This window comes from Triturus cristatus, chromosome 11 (genome assembly GCF_964204655.1).
Source record: "Triturus cristatus chromosome 11, aTriCri1.1, whole genome shotgun sequence".
NCBI lineage: Eukaryota > Metazoa > Chordata > Amphibia > Caudata > Salamandridae > Triturus > Triturus cristatus.
The window spans coordinates 992,922,607-992,947,686 of record NC_140594.1 but is presented as its reverse complement, the minus strand read 5'-3'; the positions used below and the strand labels follow the sequence as shown (position 1 = coordinate 992,947,686).

The 25,080-nt window shown below is 43.3% G+C and overlaps 1 protein-coding gene across 2 annotated transcripts in view; it reads left to right on the top strand.

Annotated features, from left to right (window-relative positions):
• LOC146785802 (uncharacterized) overlaps positions 1 to 25,080 on the top strand; it is a 444,312-nt gene that overhangs the window by 274,297 nt on the left and 144,935 nt on the right. For both annotated transcript variants that reach the window (XM_085635080.1, XM_085635079.1), the window contains exon 6: positions 15,785 to 15,937. In XM_085635080.1, the coding sequence (XP_085491206.1) occupies positions 15,785 to 15,937 (153 nt within the window). The remainder of the gene's footprint in view (positions 1 to 15,784; positions 15,938 to 25,080) is intronic.

The window sequence follows — 25,080 nt, the reverse complement described above, 5'->3', positions numbered from 1 at the left end:
CTGCCCCATCCCTCATGCTTCACCTGGTTACTATAGAGTCCAGGTCTGGCACCGCCTCGGCTTGCGTCTTCCATGCACCAGGCCTTTGACAACCCCAGTGATTGCATTATTAACATGATACCTTGCTGCTACCTAGGATTGTTTTGAGTTTTCATTTACTGGCTTACATGATCGCTACAACCAGTGATACTCTTCCTCTGTGAGTTGTGCATTCCACACAACAACCTGTGTCCACCCCCAGGATGTACCGTGATATTACCCTTCTCACCTAAAATCAACTCAGTTGGGGAATATTTTGTCACTCAGGAATGGCCCCAGCGCATTCATCCAGGTCCCATCACTACACCTGCAAGCAACTCTGCTGCCAGCTTCTCTCGGATATCCTTGCTACTGGCTTGAGCTTCTATCCTAAGCCCTTTGTTTAACACTGCTTTGCAACCACTCTACATGTTAAACCAAGTCAAATCCTTTGCATTCTGACTGTAGCAACCTTTTAGGTCTTGCCTGAGACATTGCTGTCGCTTGCCAGATCACTTAAAGAACAAGCATTTGCAATGAAATAGGACTCGCATTTACGCGACTTTGAGCTATTGACATTGCAAATAACAATGCCTTTTTTGTTTTTATTTTTAAAACATAAATAAAAGATAAAAAACTAGAACACATTTTTGGTGTTAATTCTGGGTTTTATTAGGGTACTTTAGTTGTTCATATTGTTTTCTAGGTTATATATAAGGTGACAAAAATGGTTATAACACTTTTTTTATTATAACTTCTAACTTTTAAACATGCTGCACAACATTCAGAATGCTCTACAACACATATTAAAAACGTTAACAAAGCCAATAGCTCTGTCTAAACACCCCAAAGGCTAGACCTATTAGCTATAAGACCTCTGCCTGACCTATATTTCTTTTAAGAATAGCCTATGGCTTATGTGCAAGGAGGAAGCTTTTCCTTTCTATAGTGAAATCATATAGAAGTGACATTATTTTTTTTTGCTCTGTGCATTACGGGGGTTGCTGACACCACACTGGGATTCTACACACGCCACAGGTAAACAGATCGCGGAAAATGTCAGTATTTGGACTTTCATGAAGCTTTGGATTTTACACTTTACACGATGGACTAACTTCTGGCGTTTGGCGTCTCTTGATTTAATGACCGAAGCTTGCTTTTACCGATAAATGTATTGGTCCCATTTGCATCCCTATGGACATTTTTTGAGCAATGAGAAGAGGTGTTCGCAGATCTCAAAAAGTGGCCTTTGATGATAAGAGCCACAGTTAGGATTGAACAATTGTTCTTTCAGATACCCCTGCTCCCATATTTTACTATTACTGTACAATTTAAACACTGGTCCTGATGAAGTTGGTGAAAAGAATCTGTGTACCACCGAAACGTAATTCGACCATTGTCCCTTGGGAATCCGCCCAGTGAGACATATAGGAAAAGAAACAGTTGTGACGTTTGCATACAATAACGAAATGAAACAGTGATTTTTATACACTGCTGTAATTTATGAAAATGCCTCTATGCTACAGATAAAATTATTTTTTAATTACAGTTCTCTTTCTTTTTCACTGTCGGATCCCATTGTGTTGCCTAAATTGTATTTTTATTTCACACTATGTATGTCAGGCGAATGAGCGGTATGGTATGGAGTGAGTGTGTTGTGGTTTATGTATGAGTGTGCTGGGGTACATTTGTTATATTGAATTGATTTGTCTTACATTCCAACTTTGTATATCTATGTCAAAATTTTCTTGAATTAATTACATTATATAATTTTGTGATTTGTGAATTTAAAATGCTCTCAAATGAAATCTTGTGTTCTTTTTGAAAATGAAAAATTGCAAATAAAAAATAAAAAATAATGTCTATCTAATCACCATTGTCACTTCTATATGATTTCACTATAGAACGGAAAAGCTTCCTCCCTGTGGGGCGCACATAAGCCATAGGCTATTCTTAAAAGAAATATAGGTTAGCCAGAGGTCTTCTTATAGTTTTTGCCTGTTTCTTCTCCCCTCCTCTTGGACCTGAAATTGAAACTAGGGGGTACCTTCTTTGCCTTTATTGAGACCTAATGGCTATGCCAATGCTTGTTTGATATAATGGCTATTATGAACTGTAATTGTGACAGCATTGGGGTCTTGATAGCCCCAGCTGTTTTTGGGAAGAAACATGTTGCCTTCTAATAACATGATAAGGTACTAAAACACCTGTTACGTCTCTTATCTTAGTAATGCATGTAGTATAAATCTTCCACTACAAAGTTTTGACCTAATTGCCACTTCTACGTGAAGCACAACCTTCATCATTCTCAGTAGCTCTAGAACCATGAGCAACCTAAGAAAATTGGCCTGGTCCTTCATTCAGAGGCTCACAGTGGCTGGGCGTCCATAGTTATGAGTGAACTTGGTTATGAAGCATGCCACAAGAAGTGTGTGAGGTTCCGCATCCTTAGAAAATGTAGTCTAGCATGGCAGAGAAAATGTCCACTAGATATTTCGTAATATAGAAACCATTACCAATTTTAAAGGAATCAGTGAGAGAGTGGAAGGTTGGGTGCTGTAGATGCAAGCATCACCTCCCCTGTATGCCATGAACCAGATGGCCGTTCCAATTATAGCAAAGATTTGGCACTAGTCAGGAGTTGCTACCCTTAGTGAGCCTCAAATCACATCCCAACTTATAGCCAATTCTCACACAGTGTGGCCTCCCTTTTCAGCCAAGATTCTGTTGAAAAATAAATGAGTAGGATTGTCACCTGCCAGTATTTTACCAACATACATTGTATGTCAAGCGCAGTAAAACAATTGGGAAAGTCAACAAAATTGGTACTTTTGTAGCTTTAAACAATGAACCTAAAACAGCAAAATACAAGTAAAAATCACTTCAAAGTACTCTAGAACTGTCTTCGCTACTCATGAATGTGTTATATAAAACAGAGGCAGAATTAGAATGCAATATAGAATTTAATTCAGGAGTCTCAAAACAAAACAAATGGCTCGGATTTCTAATAAAAAAGGTGAAAATCATAAAAAGGATTGATGTTCACAGTTAGTTATGTGTTAAAAAAAAGTGCTGCCTTCCCGCATTTGAACTGTCTGACCAGCATTGGTTATTGTCTTGGGAATTTTGATGTGCCCAACACTAACCCATTAAGGATACAGTAATCTTGAACATATTTCTTTAGGGTAAACCACAACCGCTAGTTGCAGGATATAACAATGTTTTTAAGTTGGATATAACAATGTTTTTAAGTTGTCTGCATAAGTAAAGCCAATGTACTATTAAGAAGACACTCGGAATTTCAAAATGTACTATAGTTTGTCTAGGTGAAAAGTTCAGGGTTGGGGAGTGGGGGTCTTGGAGGCTGTTAGAAAATGTTTCTTTGTTCCCAGATTCTGTGAAAAAAATTCAGCAGTATTGATATTCTCTTGATCCACGATGGCCGAAGCCTTTCCAGATATGCAGGATAGTCACTGCTGACATAATTGATTCTTGTTTACATCAATTGTATGTAAATTGATCTCATGAAACTATCCCAATAATTTGAAATGGCTCTGACCACTATTCATCAAAGCTGGACTCAGCTACCTTTAGATCAATATATTTTTCAGTGGCATAAATGCAGCAAATCTGCAGGTCAATCTATGTGTAGTTGGATTACTGGCAAGATAAGATTTCATGCCTTCCCACCACACATCCTCTGGGATCCTCGTGCTAAAATAAACATCTCTGGTAGTAGCGTTGATCTCTGAAGCATTTTCATAACAAATGAGCTTAGGGTGGGGTTACCATGAAAAATGTTTAAACTCCTGGACACAAGACTACATGCCACTCTTATTCTTGTAACTCCACACATGAAATGGTGCATTGGTCTACAAATTGATTGAGGATGTCCGACGCTAATATGGTTCTAAAAATATCAGGAATGTTGTCCATTACGTTATACATCACGTGGTGATCACCAGTGACCTAATGGGTAGATGTCATATCGGTGATAGTGAAAATGCTTACTAATGTGAGAATTTATAGTTACTCGTCATTAATTTGCCAACTGGTGGGTGATGAGGCAGCGGATATGAGCAGAGCGGAGTTCCAGTGTACGCCTACACTGGGGCACTCCTTTCGAAAGGATTTCAGGTGCATTGAACTATCCACTTGTATTCCTATCTAATCTCCTGTTAATAATTAAGAGCTTAGTGCCAGGGAACGGCCTGTTACGGGGCCAGCCCTTGGTGCGTCTGCACCATCAGTGTGTGCGTAAAACAAACAAAAGGAAAAAGTGAGGTCTCGGTTAGTCCATACAAGTACGCTATGGAGTATTTCACAGTACTAAAAAAAGTATCTGAATTCCTATCTATAATAATGTATGTGCTATACTGCCAGTTCACTTGAGATCCACTGATATTGATATCCCCCACTGACCCTTTACAAGTAAATCTCATTTTAACAGGACACCATTGAAGGGAAAAAATAGTATCACATTTAATAAACCTGATTTTAGCCAAGCTGTAATTTTACCACAGTATTCCGTAAGGGTAGTACATTCAGTTTGCTATATGTAATTGCACTGGCATGCAACACACATAGTGCCTGCCACGTAGTGCACAGAAATGTATGGGGGTACCATGGGTACGCCCCCAGTGCACAAACACCTCCCCCCAAAATATTGGGGGCCCGCAAAGGGCCCCTGAAACCAATCTCCGCCAGCCTTTCCATGACGGTTTCACCGTCATGGAAAGGCTGGATCAAGTCTGCATTGTAATACGGCTGACGGTGTCTGCTAGGCACCGCCACCATTTAATGGATGCAGACCACTCTGCCAGGCAATCTGTACGATTGCCTGTGGCGGTTCCGTGGCAGCCGTTCTTTGCATCTGCCACGGTCCCAGTCTGGATCCGCCCACCATCCTAATCTGGCAGGGGGTAAATCCATGTTTGATGGCGCACGGATCGCCACAGCACGGCTGGCGGTGGCGGTCCTTCCGCCATCATAATAACCCCTTATTCCTTAGCAAACAATTGGAAGACCAGTATGCTTCACGGGGGAGTATATTTAGACAAGTGCCCAGATGCCCAAGTGGGTAGAGAGCAACAAATGAGTGCTTTCCATCAATGAGTGAAACCTGTGTAGCTCTTACGTATCAGTTCATACCTGATTATCAACTCTTTAATTTCTACCACCTGCAAGCAGTTTTTGTATCCACAAATATCTGCAAAAAGCAATCAAGGTTTTGCTGACTAAAACTTAAAATTTATATTAGCTCTAGTGCTGGATCCCTGTACAAACTGGCCGTTAAAGAAATAAACACCAAGACAGACTGTGCGAGGACTCCATAATAGATCAATAATAAATCGCAAGAAAACCCCTGGTTTGGGACAGGTGCCAGACACCTACCAGCTATGAAAATTAGGTGGCTTCCATGGAAAGTGGATTCTTAGAGAATCGACAGACGCAAGACACTTTGAGAGACTGAATTTGCCATTTTATATAGAAAATGGGAATCATCCAGTTAGGAAATAACATAACAGAAAAGTCCAAGCTTGAAGCCAAATTTACATGTGGTCTGTATTTTAAAACACTTGCCCAGGAGGATGGACCACTCAACTCTGGCAATTAATTGTGTTTACCATACTCCTGCACATATTCGTGCCCTAGACTGCAAGATGCTTGCTGATGTACAGGATGTGAATAAGTATTTTGCAAGCCACCAGTATCAGAGACAACTTTAAGAAATGCATACAATTCTTGAAGTCCAAGAATATTACTTTTGACATGGCCGATACATGGTTTTCATGGATTTGATTACGTATTCTGTCTGCTGACATGAAACGCATATAAATCAATTGTATGCATTCTATGATCTATTAAACAAAATTGTGGAATGCAAACTCCCTGGTATTTAATTTCCTACCACTTCTCTGAAGTTCTAGTGGCAGCTGGAAAACAACCCGGGGGTCCAGTTACCCCTAAACCCTCCCCCCATGCATGGCAAGATCACCTTTAACACCCTTTTCTTCACCCCAAAATATTTGAGCATAAAACGTCACAGTGTTCAAGGAGCCTCACTTTACTGTGCACACTTGCACTACATATTTGCAAAAACTGATATAGCTCACAAGGTTGAGAATCTACAGAGTAGTCGAGGGATCCAGCCTTTGAAATATACTCCTCATTCATATCCTCGCATAGGCACATAAATCAGTCTTCAAAAAGAAACAGAAAATGGACCACTTTTAATGGTTGCTCCCCACATCATGAATTCCTCCAACCAACCAGCATATGTGACATCATCAATCATTTCACTGACATATCATGATATAATCAACAATATCACAATTAAATTCATCAGTAACATTACCAGTAGCATCTCTGATCTCTACATAGATGACCTAATCTCCTGCATGTAGTATTCCTCAGCGGAACAGCTGGTGTGTGTGTGTGTGTGTGTATATCTGTGTGTCTTTTTTATTTTTTTTACTTTGGAATAACTTGCCATGAAATGTGTGGCTCTTAGCAAATCATTAAAGATGTAGTAGGTCTGGTCCTGTTCCAGTAAATAATAGGGTCTGCTTTTAGCACTGTGATCCCCTCCATCGCTGCCTCCCCCCATACCATAAGTTGCATAGTCCATTTCAGTCCTTGGGAGGCATCTGCTTCGCAAAGGTTAAGCTGCAGCTTCTGTGGTAAAAGCTAAAAGGCGTCTGGGTTTCCATGAGATCTGAACTTTGCTGCAAAACGTCATGGTAGGACTCTGACAGATGTGATGTCAATTTGTTATTGTGACATGCTTTGGATATATGAGATGGGAACGGGGATGTGGAGAAATGCTAAGATGTAGTTTGAAAAGAGGTGTTCTTTCAGTTTCTGGCATGCAGGTAGACAGACTTAGCTGGTGCAGGGTTCACAGAGCAGATAATCTTACATATGTGGGGCACCTCCCCGAGAATGAATAGTTCAAGGCACTGGGTATTTGCTAAGCAGGTATTTCCAAGTGAAAAGTTTTTGGGACCTTCTGCAGATGTAAAGTGGATTTCAGCAATTTAATAAGGTTGCCTTAAGGGGTGAGCTTTGCAGAACGGGTAAGCTGTTTTACAGTGATGATCTGGCTATGACGGCAGGTCAGTGACATGAGATCAGAAAGGGTCCTATGTTATGAAGCCTCCTTGCACCGGTGACTTGCCATTTTGTTGTCATTAGGGAAAGTTAGAATTAGTTAGAATAAGCACAGAGTTTCTTAGACATATAGGCTTGAAAGTATTCTAGATTGAGGCCATGAAAGGTGGCGGACTGTACAGTGGTTCTGAAGGCATTTGCAAGAACTGCTCTCTGGGGCTGATATTGGACTCACTTGATGACTTGCTACGTGAGCGAGAGGTTGACATCATACCTCCCAAAAGACTATGCATTTGAGATGAAGGTGCTATTTCATGAGCCTGAAATATTTGCTGCACTTGTGGACTGTGAGGGTGACATTTGGCACCAAGTCTCCAATGGTGGTAAGTCAGGTTTTCAATTAGTTGACATCTTGTGAGGTGGTATTTATTTGGTATAGCTATGGATCCTACGTGCATTCAGGCAAGATCCATGTAATTGTTTATCCAGCTGGACTTTGTACAGATTAAATTGGAAGATGGGGTGGTGTGCTTGAGGAGATGCTGCATGTGGCAAAAGACAAGGGAGACATGGATGATTCCATCCATGCAATTTGGTTTTGGATTTAATGTGACAATGAAACCTGAGTTGAATCCCACTGAGAGATCAGGGGCCCCTGTAATTATCATGTGAATGGTGTTAGTCTCCCGTTTGTGTTTTATTTATTTGCAGGGATTACTGCAACACACACAAGACCAACTGCACACCAGAAAACTGCACAAAAAGAGACATTTGTGTTCAAAACACAGATCTCAAAAACAGTAGTTTGTTTCTGTGTGACACAAACAGGTTTGAAGAGCATCTTGATTCAAGAGGGAGCCATCGAAGATTATCGGTTAGCATGGGAATGTGGGAGTGATGTGATACAGCGCAGGGAGAAGTTATCATGGACTTTTGGATCATTATTTGGTCTTCCTCCGCCTCCGGGAGGCTGGCCTCTGGGTCCATTGATTAAGATATATACCTCTCGTTGAGTCCTGGTAGCCATGCATGGGGTGGATATTTTCCGCATAGGTCAGTGTGCAGCTAGCCAAATAGAGGGAAACCACTTTTGCGGGAAGATAGTGTGCCCCTGCCCTACATTGCACTATCTGCCATAACAAACCCACCCTTGCTTTGGATGTCTATGTGGAAAACAGAGGAAGCTTCCCTCACAAGGGATATAATTAACGATTGTTTAGCATCTGTCAAAGGTTTGTCCATACCCTGACTGACTTATGTGAAGACGCATTTGAGAAAATTGGCCTCAGTCAAGCCATTTTTCCTACCGCACCTCAGACTTTACCTGGGAAAAAGCAAGTTCAAGCCCTTCTAATAGCACGAGCACAAGGTCACAGGCTGGATGTAGAATCCCTCAAACCCACACTTGCAAATTATTTGTGATTATGTCCTGAACGTCCCTCACTAGTTATCTGTGGAACACTGGAGGTAGATGGGATCAGAGCATTATTAAATCTATTATATTTTTTAAGTTCAAATACATTTTATTGAAATGCAATCAAGGTGATTGTAAAAAGTATACACAGTAAATCTTACAACATCACGTTCCAAGCATGTTACATAAAAAGTGAAGGACGAATTGGACTAATAATACAAAAAAAAGGAACAGAAAAATGCATGATAAATGAGATGTATAAGCATTTAGGGTACATAAAAGAAACATATGGATCTATTAGGGGAATCACGGTGGTTTATAAACCTCCTGTTGAGAGGGTCTTGGCAAAGAACATCGTCTAGCGCTAGCATCAATATATCTCGTGACAGGCGACCACAAGGCAACATGTTTCGTAGCCATGTGAGGAGGGTACACAAAGGCATTGTCTAACCTATGATTATGACAGACAGCGTACCACCAAGCCTTATATGAAATTTTCGAAAAGTCTTTGCAATTGACAGTAATTTGCTGAAGGGCAATTGCTCACAATAAATCAATAATCTTAACGTTAAGTGAACTGTCGTCCCATATAGAAGCAAGACTGCCTAAAAAGATGTAAGTGAAAGAAAAAGGAAATGTAGTGTCATAAATTAAGTTACTTTGAGACCATACTTGCTTCCAAAAATTGTGTATTTGTGGACAAGAAAACAACATATGAAATAGGTCAGCGTTGGGAGAGGAGCAGGTCCAGCATCTATCCGGAGAGGTTGAAAAACGTTTACATAAAGTGGCTGGCGTGAATAAAAGTCTGTTATAAACAAAAAATATTGTTTCTGTGGTATTTGCTGCCCTAGAAGTTTTACGTATTTTGGACCAAATACCCTTCCAAAGTGAGAGTGGTCAGCATGCAGCAAAATCTCGTTCCCATGCCTCTTCAGTTTTCGTTTTTTGCCTATCAGTATGGATCAGAGCATTATTATTTCGGATCAGGGCTCATGGCGTTAAATGCTTGCTGTCTTTCCCTTTAGGTTATCAGCGCAATTTTGATTCCTAACCGTGGCCTAGTAATGATAGTTCTGGCCAATCTATGCTGCATTTTCTTTTCTTTTGCGGGTACTAAATAAGATTTACCAAGCAGTACCTGGTCCCCTTACAGAAGAGCAGAAACCAGTGACAGTCCAGTTTTGCGTATCAGTACCTAAGGGAATTATCAGATGTTGAACCCTTTTTTTATGTCAGTTCATTTTTGCGTGCTGCAGCTCACTCGAGGGGCACTGCGCACTGTGATTAGCTGTGCTCCTTTTAGAAATGTGCCATAGTATTTTTATGATTACGGCGAAACATGGTCGTTGTGATCCATAACCGTTCCAACAAGTGATACTTTTGAGAAATAAGGGCTGGCCTGGGTTATGTATTGTATTTTTACTGACATAGTGTGCCTGCATTTAGGTGCGAGACGCTGTCGGTTTCGTATGCCCTTTGCCACACAGCGATTTATCATGATTTTATGCATTCTGAGGTTTTTACTTGAAATGTGATTTTATGAAGAATTGATTATGTATTGATTGTTTGTGGTTAACATGTTATTTTATCCCCTTCAGTGCCCCGCCCTTTCCCCCTCCTGTGCCGGGCATTGTATTAGCGGGCGGGGTCCATGACAAGATAGTCTCGTCATGGGCACAGCTCAACCGCGCTCCATGACGAGACTATCTCGTCATGGGCATAGAAGAGGTTAAAGTATGCTTGTACTGTTATGGCTGTGCTGGCGGTCAAATAAAGTTGAAAAGATGAAAATGAAAAATAAAAAGATATATATGCGATTGGTGCCAGTACAAGATGAGGAGCTACCTGTATTCCTATTTTGAGGGGCGCTAAACTGCTTTTGGGCCGAGAACTAGGTAGGGGGTTGTTGCTCTAATTAGTTCTGTTGAGGAGCAAGGATTGTACTATTTGCTTACGCCTTGCTTCTTCATGAAAGATGTTGTTATTCATAATCTCATTAGTTGGAGTTGTGTTAAGTAGAAAAATAACAAAGCAAAGGTGTAGGCAAAGGAGCGGGGTATAAAAATGTACGCAAGGATGGAGTCAGGAGTAACAAGAATAAAAAAAGTTGGTTAACGTAAAATACATTGTAGGCAGATGTTATAGGTGTGGTATGATGAGCCAAATGGCTAACAGTAAAAAATGGCCCGGGTGCAAGGCTATATACAAAGTATGTAAACGAATAGGTCATGTAAGTAATTGTTGGAGAAGTATAAATAACAAAAGGAAAATAAATGAAATTGATCAAGTAGAAGATGAAAATTAGGAAAGAGTCTTATAAATAACAGGAGAGAAAGGGGATGTTCCTCACAATGAAGTGCTAGCCCAAGGGAAGAAAATCCCAAGATGTTGCTTGATTCTGGTGCAAAATTACTATTATTCCTTAAGGCATAATTAAAAATGAAATATGTGACAAGGCTAAAGTATTTAGACCAGCCATAAGGCCAGTCCATATGGTAGTGAACCTATAAAGTTAGTACAATACTTTGAGGGTGAACTGGAATACATGAATAGATATTCAAAATTTACATTGCAGGTAAGGGAGATGCTGGTACCCCAGTTCTTGCTCATCTTCACCAATATTCTTTTACAACTCCCATGCCATATTACTGAAGGAACTGGTGTGGGGAACAGCAGAGGAGAGTCACTATGGACCCCTTGTATCTCCATCTTGATGGTGGTGGCCTGGGAGTCCTGGACTTTGAGTCTTACTACCTGGCTGCCCACCTGAAGAGGATGGGGGAGGGGGTCTGGCCAGGCTCCTTCTTTGAGCTTGCTTACCTGAAGGGTGGGCTCCACCTTAAAGATGTAGGAGAATATATTTTGGGCTCCTGTCCTGCAATTAATTCTGCTCAGGGAGGTGCAATATAACTGGCTTCACTACCTATAGCGTAGGTCTGGCACGACCTCTATACTCCAGAGGTTTCATTATGGTGCTTCCCTAATTTGCTCAGCTGGCCACCAGAGGAAACAGATGTCTTTTGGCTCAAGCAGGAATTACAACACTTGATGCCTTATACTACTCTGCCTTTCTCGTGCCCTTGAGGAATTCCAGCAGACGCATAATCTCCCCCTCTGACAGTTCCTGAAAGATGCAGGAGTAATATTCAGGTTTGTGGGGGCGGTGAAGAGCCTCCAGTGGATGCATTCACCTGAACATTGTGGACCCTGAGATATGGCAGGCATTTCATCACACTAGCCTATTGGCCTATAAGAAGCACTAGGCTTAAGACTTTGACCTCACTGAAAGACAAATAGGATGAAGACCTAGGTGCCTGGCTCTCGGACAATAATGGAACCAGGCCTTACAATATGTATGCAATCTCAATAAACACTTGACTTAACGTTATTCAGGTCAATTTTCTCCATAGAATATACTTGACGCCTCCACGCCCACAGGCTATGTATCCTCATATGCTTGTGGTATGTTTCAGGTGTAATCAAGCAGGGGCCACATTCGGTCACATGGTCTGGACTTGCAGAGTTATAGAGCACTGGTGGGAAGACCTCACCATCCAACTGGGAGCATAGACAGGGAACACTGATCTTGGCCAACTCAAGATTTGTCTTCTGGGCCTCATGACGATAAGTAAGACTAACAGTTCTACCACAAGGTTTCTTGACCTAGCGATGGTCATAGCGAATCGTTTAATGCTATGCACTGGAGATCTACCACTGTCCCAGACCTGAAGTTATGGAGAAAGGATTTATATGAAAATACCAAAGCAGAGTCTGCTGCAAACTCTCACTATGTAAATCCCATGGCCAGACCCACATTGATATTGAAGTGAGAGCCATTCCTACTCGCTATTAACCCAAAGTTCGATGACACGCAGCCCTAGACGAACAGTCCGCTAGTTTTATTACTCATGAATGTTGTGTATTCCTTGCATATAGCTGTGCCCGCAGGGCTTTTGGTGCATGACCTCCCTGGCAGGAGGAGGTTTCTGACCCCACAGCACATCTTTCTTTTCCTTATGCTTTCCTAGGGAATGGGGATCTATGCCACACCTGAAGGGCATAAAGACTGTTTGGGTTCTAGGGCTGGCGGATAGGCCCAACATCTGGGTTGTCCACCCAAACACTATATTTCTTTCTACAGAAATAAAATATATCCCTTGTGTTTATTGGACTTTCCGCCTCCCCAGGGAGGGCTGGCTAATTGGTATTGAACAACCTCATCTACATCTACTCCCCCTGGGGAGGCAGAAAACGAAGCGGGGGAGCAAAAAATACTAAAAGGTAGCCCATTGTGTCTAGGGGGCTCTCTGCACCCCCAGGGTGGGGCAGATTGGGGTGAACTCCCCCCCAACTAGTTCCCAGGTGGACAGAAAGACTGATGGGGCACGGGACGCGGGTGCACAGGCCCATGCCTTTAGGGCTGCTCCCCCAGCAATTAAATACTGAAATGTACTTTTTAGCGGCTAGTGGGTTTTCTGCTGCCCCAGGGGACAGATTGGGGTGAACAACTCCATCCATCCCCAGATGGGCAGAAATACTATTGGGGTCCAGGGTAGAAGGAACACAGACCCATGCCCCGTGGGAGCAGCTAGCCACCCAAAAAATACTTTACTCTAAACTGGTATCTAGTGATCTTTTTGCCTCCCCCCACTCCCAGGTGAACAGAATGGTGGTTAACATTCCCATCCAATCCCACAGGAGGAACACAAAGACCAGGGGCGACTCCTCCATTTGAGCAAAAGAGAGTCGCCCCACAAGCCCCAGAGCTGAAAAATAAATCGGTAATAAAGTTTATTTATTAGTTTTATTTTTCAGTAACCCATTCTGAACTGTCAGGATGGTGCGGGGTCAACGCTGTCGAGTGGCAGCAGCAGGGAGTTGTACGCTTTAAAATGTGCATGTCTCTTTAACTGGCTGTCTTGGGACGGCCAGCCAGACATGCACATTTTAAACTTCTCTAACCCAGCTGTCTTACGGTTGGAGAAAGCGCAGGCCTCCAGTACTGTTGGGAGAGCTGAGAGAGGACACTCTATCAGATCTTGGTGCTGCTTTCATGCTGTGAAAGCAGCGCCAGGATTGGGAATTGCAGTTTCCTGCTTCTGGAACTTCCAGAAGACACCGGAGGGAGGAGGACATCACGCTGGAAGTCAAGTAAATCTATTTCTTTTTTGTGCCACACCACCCTCGGTGCAAGCCAGCCGCCACTGAGAAAGACTAATGGGGCCCAGGGTGGAGGGAGCATAGGCCCATGCGCGGGGGGCCGCTCCCACCCAAAAAATACTATAACTTAAAAGCCTCATGTCTAGTGGGCTTTCTGCCCCCTGGGGTCAGATTGCTGTGAACACCTCCAACCACCCCCGGGTGCCAGAAAGACTTATGGGGTCTGGGGTGCAGGGTTCACAGGTCCATACCCAGGGGTAACACTCCCCGCAAATTATATCTTGCAACTACAATACCTGTTGTCTAGTGAGTCTTCTATTCCCCCTGGGGCACATAGGGGTAAATACCCTGTCCACTCCACCCACCCCTAAAGTTGCGGCCAGAAAGTCTGATTGGCCCTAGGATGGGGGGGCACTGGTCCATGCCCAGGGGGAACGCTCTCACCCCAAAGAATACTGTGCAACTACAATCCAGGTGTCTAGTTGGCTTTCTGGCCACTGGAGGGAGCAAATTGAGTGAATACCCCATTCCCCCCACCACCAATGTAAGAAAGTCTAATGGGCCCCTGGGGTTGGGGAGGAACACAGGCCTATGCCCAGGGCAGCTGCTTGCACCACTACAATCCTATCTCTAGTGCTTAGTGGGTGGATCCCTGCTTGGCAATCACCCTGCTGTGGCGACCCAAAGCAGGGATCCACTATCGAGGGATATAATTGGGAAGGGGAGATTCTCCCCCTTCAATGATACCATCCATATGCAAATCGGTGCTAGAGTGGTTGAGATTATGTCCCCTAGCCGATCAATTGTAAGTGAAATGAGCAAATCAGCTCAATTCACTTTCACTTTAAGTGATATGACATCAGCGCATCATATTTGTTGATCGTCGTTTCAAAACCGAATAGACTTAGAGTGTTGGGGAACTTCCTCCCCAGCAGCCCTACCTCAAAACTGTAAAATGGAAACCCTCTGGTGCTAGCAGTCTTCCCTAACGTCACGCAATAGCCGACAGACACACTGGGGACACAGGCACCTGCACTCAAAAGGTTAAAGACCAATTTAAAAAAAAATCTCTGAACTTAGCTTCCCTGGATCAGAGAGGTTGATTTGTTTTTATTCAAAATAGCTCCTTTCTTAGGTTGAGCACAGTAATTAAGTCATTCATATTTGATTGATAATTCTATCAGTCAAACCAATCAACATCAATGGCCTTTTCTGACCAGAGCGGAATATTTGTCAGCTAAGATGTTTAGTATATACACATATAATATAAGTAAGTTATTAAATGCAAGCAAGGAAGTTTTTCACAAAGTCAAGATCAAAGTATTAACATTACATAAGCTTCAGTATAAGAAAACATTTTTATCATGTACAGAAGTTAAAAGCTAACTATTATAGGCGCGAATAAATTAAACAATTTAGATCAGTAGCTACTAACATATAGGTAATAGTAATATAGTAACATAAGTAGTCCTAAATCAGTTGGAAAATGCCATTTGAACTTGTCGTCTATATGCTCATAAGGTGTCCAATGATCTCAGATTAGTAGAGAAAAATCAACAGTAGATCTAATATTGTCCTCAACAGTGTCAATGCTTTCTCATTTAAAGGGATCCTTTTCCGCAGTAATGATGAATGGCAATCAGAGGCCGTGAAGCAAATGTTGCGCACAGAGATATCTTACGGTGGCAATAAAGATTATGCAAAAAATTGGAAATCCACAAAAATCCTGTAAATTGGTATATGGCTAACTGATACAGCAAAACTCCCACAACTAGGGAAATTATCATTTAAACTATGACCGCTTGCTGCTTCCTGCATATCTCACAAACAACAAAAGTGGTATATAATACCTTATCCTACCTGGGAGCAGATGGAGGGTGAATTACCCTCACCTTTCTTTCTTTCCCACCAAGGCGCCTAACATGTACACCCTCTGTTAGATTGAATTGAATAACTGGTGCTGAGAATGAGCTAACTTGGTTTTCTGTTTAGGACAGAGGGTCACGGTTGTAGTTGTGCAATAAATGACTCTGAATAGTACTTTAGTATTCACTATGTATTACCTTTGCTTTCCAGGAGCTGTCAAATTTTGGTAAGAAAGGATTCTATGAAGGTAGAATTGCATCGGCCATAGTGGACGTCCTGCACCACAATGGTTCAGTAATGACATTGGAAGACCTTAAACGTCACAAGACTGAACAAGTGGAGCCCATCTCCACAACATATAAGGCTGAGTATTACTGTTCATTAGCAATTATATGAAGGGAGGCGGTATTGCTGTTGAATTGAGTTTTCTCTGACTGTATCAGTTCTTTTTTGTGGCTAGCATGATATCCATTCAGAGATGTTTCTAGCTGTTTATTAAAATGTTGTATACATAGAACATGTAATTATAGAAATAGGCCATCACACTCATATTGTACCAGGAAAAAGACTAACGTCACGCCCAATTGTGATAAGGTTGCAACATATACCTATCATTGAGTGATAATCGAATCACACGTAGAACTTGAATGCAAATTAGAATGGGAACCTTCATCCCTGAATTTCCTGTCTTGTTGGTTTCTCTCTGAGTCCTCTCCAGGAATTATAATGTAGTTTCTATCGGATAGGACATTGGTTAAGGCACTGATACACCACACTGCAAAAGACAAGCGAGAAGAGCCAAAGAAACAGCTGCACACTTTGGTTGGCAATTTTTGCTTTAATCTTTTATTTGGAATATGGTAACTGCATTCTAGACCACCAGGGACCTACTTTGGCCCCACTGGCCACAGTCACTGTCGAGTACATAAACCTTGTTCTAAATTGCTCAGAAAGTAGCTATTGCTGTAAGTCTCCACCTCCTACTTATTAATACTTCTAATGGACATGGATGAATACAAAAAATCTGGTACAAACTGAAAAATTCTAAAGATCTCATGGTATCAATTCTTTTGATCTTTACCTATCTAGATTTATATTTCAGATTTCTGAAGCGACCTGCTTGGTGTTACTTATACGTCTTGAACTCTGTCAGACTATCAGTTTGCATCATCCCATATCTTCTGCCCCATGCTCTTATGGTCCTCAGAGTAACACAATCTCTCTGTGTCACTTTTATTAAATCTCTTTCTGCACTTGGTCTCCTTACTGTAGCCCTGAAATAACATAATAACCAACTCTGTCCATCCAATGAGTACTATAGTTCTCCTGGCTAAAGCTGCCACTGTCCATTTCTTCTGCAGAAATCTCAGATCAGATCAGTTTTCAAAACACTGTCCGTTGCTAGACACATTGTATTTTAGTTTTTTACCATTACCTTTTATTAGACAATTACCCATATTCTTTCTGCAAATCCCAGAAGAGAACAAATAAACTGACAAAACATTTAAGCAAGTATGTGTATTGAGGTTCTTTTAAGCCATTTCACATCCTATTCTGGCCTGACCCTGTGAAAAGTGTGAAAATATTCTCTTACAGCAATTTCTCGACTTAGTAAACTTTAGTATGACAAAGCCTACCACTGCTTTCTTCATTCCGCGTTCCGATGAAGTCCACTCATCTAACAGGATGCACTGGTACAACGTGTAAATTGCACACCACATTATTAACCAGAACAGGCTGAGTCATTTTTTGGTGATGCTTTGCCTACAATAAATTATTCACAGTATCTAAGGAGCTAATCTATAAACTTGTGGCGCAATTAGTCCTAGTCACCGTATCATGCAAAAATGCAAGCGCTGTGCCTTTGTGACATGAAACGTTGCTGTTTAGTAGGGCACGAATCACAAAGGTCGTACACGCAAATCAAATGTGCACAAAAACTGATCTGCTGGCGGAAATTCCCTTATAGAGACAGGATCAAGGGAGATTTTGGTTCATGGATAGGACTTCTCATTGCTAATCACTGCAGAAGTCCATGTGATAGATAGATAGATAGATAGATAGATAGATAGATAGATAGATAGATAGATAGATAGATAGATAGATAGATAGATAGATAGATAGATAGATAGATAGATAGATAGATAGATAGATAGATAGATAGATAGATAGATAGATAGATAGATAGATAGATAGATAGATAGATAGATAGATAGGATACACTGAAGGCGTTGGCTAAAACTCGTAGGCTTTCTCTATCGGGTGGCAAACAACACCTGAAACAAGAGTGATATATATATATTATTTGCAGTTTTACATGACATGAACTTGGCCCAAGGGCAACAGAAAGCTCTAAATTAAAATCAAACATTACATACACCAGGAGATTTAGTGCCTGATTACGACTACGGGGTCCTATGGACTGCTTTGGTCATGGTGGTGGGGCGAGTACCATCGCACTGGTGGTACGACCGCCCTAATACGAGTTTGGCGGTCGGACCACCAGAGGACCGCTGCAACCGCTGGGGAACCGTGATCCCTTGGCAGTGTTGCAGTGGTGTGAGGCCGCAATATTCTGGCAGTGCTGCTGCGGCACCACCAAGTATATTACGAGTTCCCTCACATCCACCCTTTTCATGGCGGTGAGCCTCCCATGAAAGGGGTAGCGGTGAGGAAACTAAGGCCTGGGATTGCATACAGGGGGGCGCATGGTGTGCCCCCCTGGCTGTATGTACCCCATGTTCAAGCACAGCATGGACTGCTCAGTCCATGCCATGCAGGAGCGTGCTTTGGCACTCCCATTACAGTGCCTTTCGAAGGATCAAATATGAGACTTAGAAAGGCACCACTGTGAGACTCCCAAAGCACCGCTTCCCAGACCAGGATTGGACTCCTAATCTGGCAGGCTGTGTGCAGAGGGCTTTAGCAGTCTCCCAGCAGGGAGCTTCCGTGGCAGCCCACTGTGAGACCGCCAAAGCCGTAATTGGGCCCTAAGTGATTTGCCCAGAATCAAGGGATGTTAAGCCAAGGACAAGAATCAAAGCTGGTTTCCTAGTCACAAAGTTAGCAACTGTTAGGCTGCTGGCAGGGCAGACCTGGGGTAGTAGGAATACTAGAGTCCCAGGGGTGTTTTTGTCAATTAAGAGTGCTGGGGGCATGGCCAGGGCATTGACTTGGCAAGACACGTCAAGCTTGATCTTCCATAACAAGTACCTACCTAGTGCAGGACGGGGCTGAACGCGGTGCTACATCCCGACCTACTACATGACCAAGAACCAAATGGCCACCAAAGAAGCTAGCATGACCAGGAGGCCTTCGGTAGGGACCGGCAACCCCTTCCTGGCATCAGAAAGACAAGGAACCCCCCTGTGCTGCCACATCTGCATCAGAGAAGAAGGGTGGGGGCATTGGTGGCGGCGCTGGAGGAATGATCTGCTGGGAGACCTAGGGGAAGCAGCGGCTGCCTCGTGTAATCAGGGATTTCCCTGCATGGGGCTGTTGCCCCTCTCTGTTAGTTTTGGCGTGCTACGAGCCATTTCACGCCACCACCAAAGGAGCAGGTATAGACTGGAGGCGGTGGTGGTGTGGAGGAGGTAAAAGACGCAAAGGGATATCAGGCTGGCGGAGAGCTGTGGGTGATTGGGAGGTGGTTGGTGCCAGCCCCTAGAGCAGGAGTGAGACTACATGACTCAACTGGCCCCCCAATGAGAGAGGCTTTCCCAAGTGCTGAGAGGGAGTGCGGAGTCTGCAGCCCTGACTACGATATGGCTTACTGACCCGGGACTCATTGGCTCCACTGGATAGGGCTCACTGGCTTAGGGAACAGTGGAGTGAATGCCAGTGGGGAACTTATTCTCTCAGTGATCTGTAAAAGCCAACATCCAACATCAAAGCTTTGCTCCCTACCTATGATACACAGTGGGAGGATCATAACCTTATGAATGGCCCCCAGAGCCTGGGAGTACAGGCGCAACAGGCTGTCCAGATGATGTGCGTGAGCACTCTAGGAGACTGTGATTCTTTTAGCCAAGCATGTCAAAGGCAAAAGGGAAACCCACAAACATTAAGGACATTCTTCACAGTCAAAAGAAAGTCAAAGGAGGGGAACCTCTGGCCTCCACCCTGTAGGTTTCCAATGGGATGATGACCCAGCACTGCAACCCTGGCTACAAAAGGTGACTACCTTTTCCTTGTTCAAGAGTTCTGCAAGGAATTTTCATCTTGGAAAAGAGATGTCAGCAAGGCGATAGTGGAAATGGATTCCCAAATGCTGAGGACTGAAGCAAGACTGCAGCAAGGAGAGACAGACATGGCTACCACATCCCAGGAACAGGATACTATGTCTCGCACAGTGACCTTGCTGGAGTCAAAACAAAAAGAAATGACGGACAAGCTTGATGATTTGGAAAATTGTTCGAGGAGGAATAATGTATGTATATGAGGGATCCTAGTGCAAATCACTTATAAGGAATTGGATGACTATGCCCTGGATCTGTTCAAGCATCTCTTATGGGACACAGTCCAAAACAACTTACAATTGCATCATACACACAGGCTCTAATCAATTTTTCAGCAAAAACTGAATCTGACTCCAGATGTCCTCAGCAGAGTGCATTGTTTCAAAGACAAGGTGGCTATAATGGCGGCAGCTCATCAGCAGGAACCTGTGATCTTACCTGCCAGCTTCCTTTCTCTTTCCCGAGATCTCTATCCGCACAGATGTTGGTGCGATGAAGGGAGTTCAAATACACTACAACCTTCTTCAAAAGAGAGGGAATACCATATTTCTGATGCAACGCTTTCCGTTTAAGCTTCACCTATAAAAGAACTTTGCACATGGTGAGAGAGACCCAGGAGACTAGAGAAATACTGGGCCTACAGACCTACGTCGACCAAGTTTCCCCAACTGGCTCACAAGCTACAGTTGGCACTCAAAGGGCATGAAGCACCCCATAAGCCAATAGCTCCCGATTGGGGAAAAAAAGAAACAACTGTGCCAAAAGGAAAGAGAGGAGCATTCACCCTCACCACCAGAAGACTGACGAATGATGATCTACAGTTGACGTCAATTGGGAGTAGTCATGGGAAGCAGCTGTGACCTCTAGCTTGCTCCCTGCTACTTCTGGCACATCCTTTGTGACCCCCAGGCCTAAGAGGGGGCAAAACCGTTGCCTCTTCTGAGGCCATAGGTTGCACATGACGTGCCAGGAGTAGCAGGGAGCAAGCTAGAGGTCAAAGCTGTGACCCTTGACTACTCCCTAATGACATCCATCTACTACATAGACATGGAGTGTCCCAAAGTCACTGTATTAAGCCCACTTGAGGGGGCGCCCAGACTGTGCCCACCTCTGCCCATATTTGTAGAAACCATATGGTACAGAGAGGACATCTTGGGCGTGAACTTTACCTCCCTTGGTAGATGTAGAGACAGATCAGCAGTATCTGTGGGGGCTCGGAAACATTCACTGGAGTTAGCCCTCACTGCAGCCATCCCAGCTGCAGTATTGGGACTTTCTTTACTCTTCTTCCGTTTTCAGTCTATTATTTGAGTTTGCATTTTGAATGTTAGTTTTGATTATCAGCAGTATCGGTGGGGGCTTGTAAATATTCACTGGAGTTAGCCCTCACTGCAGCCGTCCCAGCTGCGCTATTGTGACTTTCTTTACTCTGCTTCCATTTTCAGTCTATTATTTGTGTTTGCATCTTGAATGTTAGTTAGCACATGATGACCGTTAGTCAGTAATGGTCACAGTTTTGTTTGTTAGACATTTGCACGAGTCAAAGACCATATTCTCGCTTTCTTTGCGACAAGTGAGGATGAATGGGCCTAAGGTCCTTATCTATTCCCCGTCTTTATTAGGCAGTACCACACCCCTGATCACTTTACATTAGTCAGAGGTGAGTCTATGCAATACTACACGCCTCATTGATATGCACAGTCTAAACATTGAGGGTGTTAACTCCCAGATCGAAAGAAGGGCTCTGCCAAACCAGGCCGCTCAGACCAATCCCAGCACTTCTCTCATGCTAGATAAAAGTATTCCCAGCGTGAGAGCAGCATCGGTATTGGCATCTGAGAGCCTGCGCAGTGTGCACCAGTCAAGAATCAGGAGAGGAGCAAGGCGGCAGACGCAGCGTCAGGTAAGTGATATTTTATGTTTTTAATGTTTTCCTTTGTGTTATTTATTTTTGTATCCCGCCCTACCATGTCGCATTGGGAGCAGTCGCCACTGGTTTTGCAGAGAGAATTTTGAAAAAGACGCCGGAGGAAGTTACTGTGGATTATGCCAACTTTCTCCATCTGTTAGGCTTCCATTTAGAGATTCATAGGGGGGTATCTTAGGTGGACCACTTTGCTTCAGGGTTCAGCACTCTAAATCTAGCGGTTTGCTTCAAGGATCCATCCCTAGACCCTGGATAGTGTGCATGTTGTGTACAGTCAGTAGTAGAATTACCTTCTGTTTGCATTGTACTCCTATTCAGCATAATGCAGAGGCTTTAGAGAGGAGTGGACATTACTCCATTCTGGCTCAGCTTGATTTCTGCTCCTTCTCTTTCTATGTTATGTTAAATGTTAAATTCACTTAAAAAAGACTTTGGTAACAATTGGCATTACACAGTTACAAGGAGTGATGTTCGCTAGGTCGCAGGAGCTCTTGAGTGCTGTCTATACTTTAAAAGTCTGCTTAAAAAGCCCTGTTTTTAAGTACTTCTTCAATTTGAAGAAGTTTTCATTTTCAGGTGTTGTGGAAGAAAGTTCCATAGTGTGGCAGCCAGCACCGAAAAACTTCTACCCATTCTTTCTCTCCTTTATTTGGAGACGGGTAGATAATTCAGGCCAACAGACGTCTGCTGAGATTGTTGAGGGCTTTAAATTTAATGCAGCAGCACCCAAGCTGAACTCGCTTTTATATAGGCAGTCAAAGTAGTTGTTTGAGGACAGGTGTCTCATGGGACCTTCTGGGCAATTTAAGGATGAGATGTGCTGTCTTAATGACTTGTAGCCTTTGAGTGGTGAGGGTAGGGTGCCCCAAATACATAGTTAGCAAAATCCAGTCTTGAAATGTTAGTAGCCAAGATCACAGAATTTAGAGCTCCCAATGGCAGGAGTGCCAATTTCCTGATTGCTTCATTGTATCATCAGGAAATGCTTAGAGGAGCCCCAGGCACAGTGTGGTGTGGCCAGGAGTTGGTAGCTGGGATTAGTTGGTACCCCACAGCTAGTAGCATTCATAATATTTATACATTTGTGATAATCTACTTCATTGCAGTTTCATCAGTGCCCATGACGAGATAGTCTCGTCATGGAGCACGGTTGCGCTGTGCCCATGACGAGACTATCTCGTCATGAACCCCACCCACTAGTGCAACGCCCGGCACAGGAGGGGGAAAGGGCGTGGCACTGAAGGGCTTAAAGAAGAACTATGACAAAACTCCAGCTTCTCCTGTGAAAAAAGAAGCAAAATATATGACAAGAGGGCACACAAAATCATGAAATCCAGTAAAAGATAATTCCATGTTGCCCCTGGTATTGGAAAAAGTAGTGGTAGACCTCCGCTCGTGAAGAGATTGGAGCACAGCCCCACCAAAAATTCAGGCTGTCATTAAGAGGCTCTGCACAGGCCTAGATCCTCTAAGGCAGAGGGCTTACAGGAAAAGTACAACTGGGGCAACTGGCTCCTCACAGATGTGCAGTGTGACCTTTTTGGGGTGCAGGGGCACCCAGGGTCAGGTTTGCAATCTGAGGCTTGAAATCATGGCACAGCTCTCTATCAGGGCTTTCTAAGCCTACACCTGAAAGACCAGACTGCCCAATAGCAAGGCCTCACAATTAGTGTGCTTGAAAGCACGTGGCCTGCAACACAGACAGTCACCATGCGGCAGTAACAACTTAGTGATTGGACATGCTGTGAGACCCTACCATCTTAAGCTACAGCTCAGTGGTCTAAATGCATTCCATGCAGCCCTCCAGGACTAGGAGAATTAGTGGGAGCCACAATGAAAGTATTGCTCCTGCAGATGAAACAGTTAAGCAAAAAATAGTCTTGATTGCGATGTGTGTGTGGTGTGTGTGTGTGTGTGTGTGTGTGCGTGCGTGTGTGTGTGATTCTCTGCGCAATGGAATGTGCAATAGTCTGCATTTCTGTATGAGAGAAAGTTGTGTGCTTGGAGGGACATCTGGCTTTTTCCTCCTTACAAGGTCCCTCCTTGGTGGCACCCTGACATCCCCAGTCACCCATGGCATCTTCTAACCCAGTTGTCATATTGAGCTCACACACAGTCTGATAAGCACACCAGTGACATTTGGCTGCCTTTGGTGTGAATCTATCCCCACCCGCATAATGCTGACTCTGGAATAGCTGTGGTAATTCTTGCCATATTATGGGTATCCTTGGCAGACAGTGTGCACTCCTGGTATAATCATGGTGCTGGCATTTCTGCAATTTGAAGGTGTCTCTGGCATGATGGGATTCAGTCCCTGGCACAGTGGTGCAGTTCTTGTTATATTGTGGGCTGCTGTGGCATGATGGTGACCCTGAAATAATGATGGAAATATTTGGCCTATTGTAGGTATCTTTACTTAATCATGTATACTCTGGGCTAATCGCGGCTTTTTTAGGCAAATTCTTCACATCCTTAATTAAGCAAATTCCTGCATTGATTGTGGAGCTTAATAATGGTGGCTTATTATGGGGCTCCTTAGCCTAAAGAGGGCTACCCACGCCATGATGCTGGCCATCTTCTGCGTATTGTGGATAATCCAGGCATCATGGAGCCCATCAATGTGGCACTGACATAGATGTGACATAGGCCATGACATGGACATGCTCATATTGTGAGCATTATGTACCTAATTGTGTAATTCTCATATGCAATCACCATGACACTCCTGGCATTTGATGTGGATCATTGATATTTGACACGACACATGGGTAAGTAAGGCAGAACTGACTGTGCATGTGATTACTTGTTGAAATGCAAAAAGGATATTTGGAGACTGAAGAGATAGTTGCTAAATATAAAAATCTAGTACCGGAGGACAAAAAGGTATTGTTTTGTGAAAATTGCAAGCCCTTGTTTGAGGGAGTTGAGTTTAAAGAAAGCTTTAAATTCCATGACAAAATGTGTGCAGTAAAAAGTTACTTTTTAGAACAAAAAAATAATATATTTCCAAAACATATTCATAGCAGATATTCCAATGATGAATCATGCTGACCTCAGAAGGCTTGCTGAAGTGTCCGCTGTAGCAGAAGACCCTTGCTGACATGACTGCTGTTTCACAATTCATATGGCGGTGTTTCACCAACTGTTTTGTAATGATTTTATGACTTTTTAGGTCTCGCCTAGGCAGTGCATGTGCTGTCTCTCCAAGACATCAAGTAATCTATATGTTGGGTGAAACTCCTCCTATTGCCGGGTAATATCTCCTGCCGCTCGCCATTTGTTTTGGCATACCTCTTGTTAGATGGGATTTTACTGGCTTCCATGTGGTCCGGAAGCAGCAG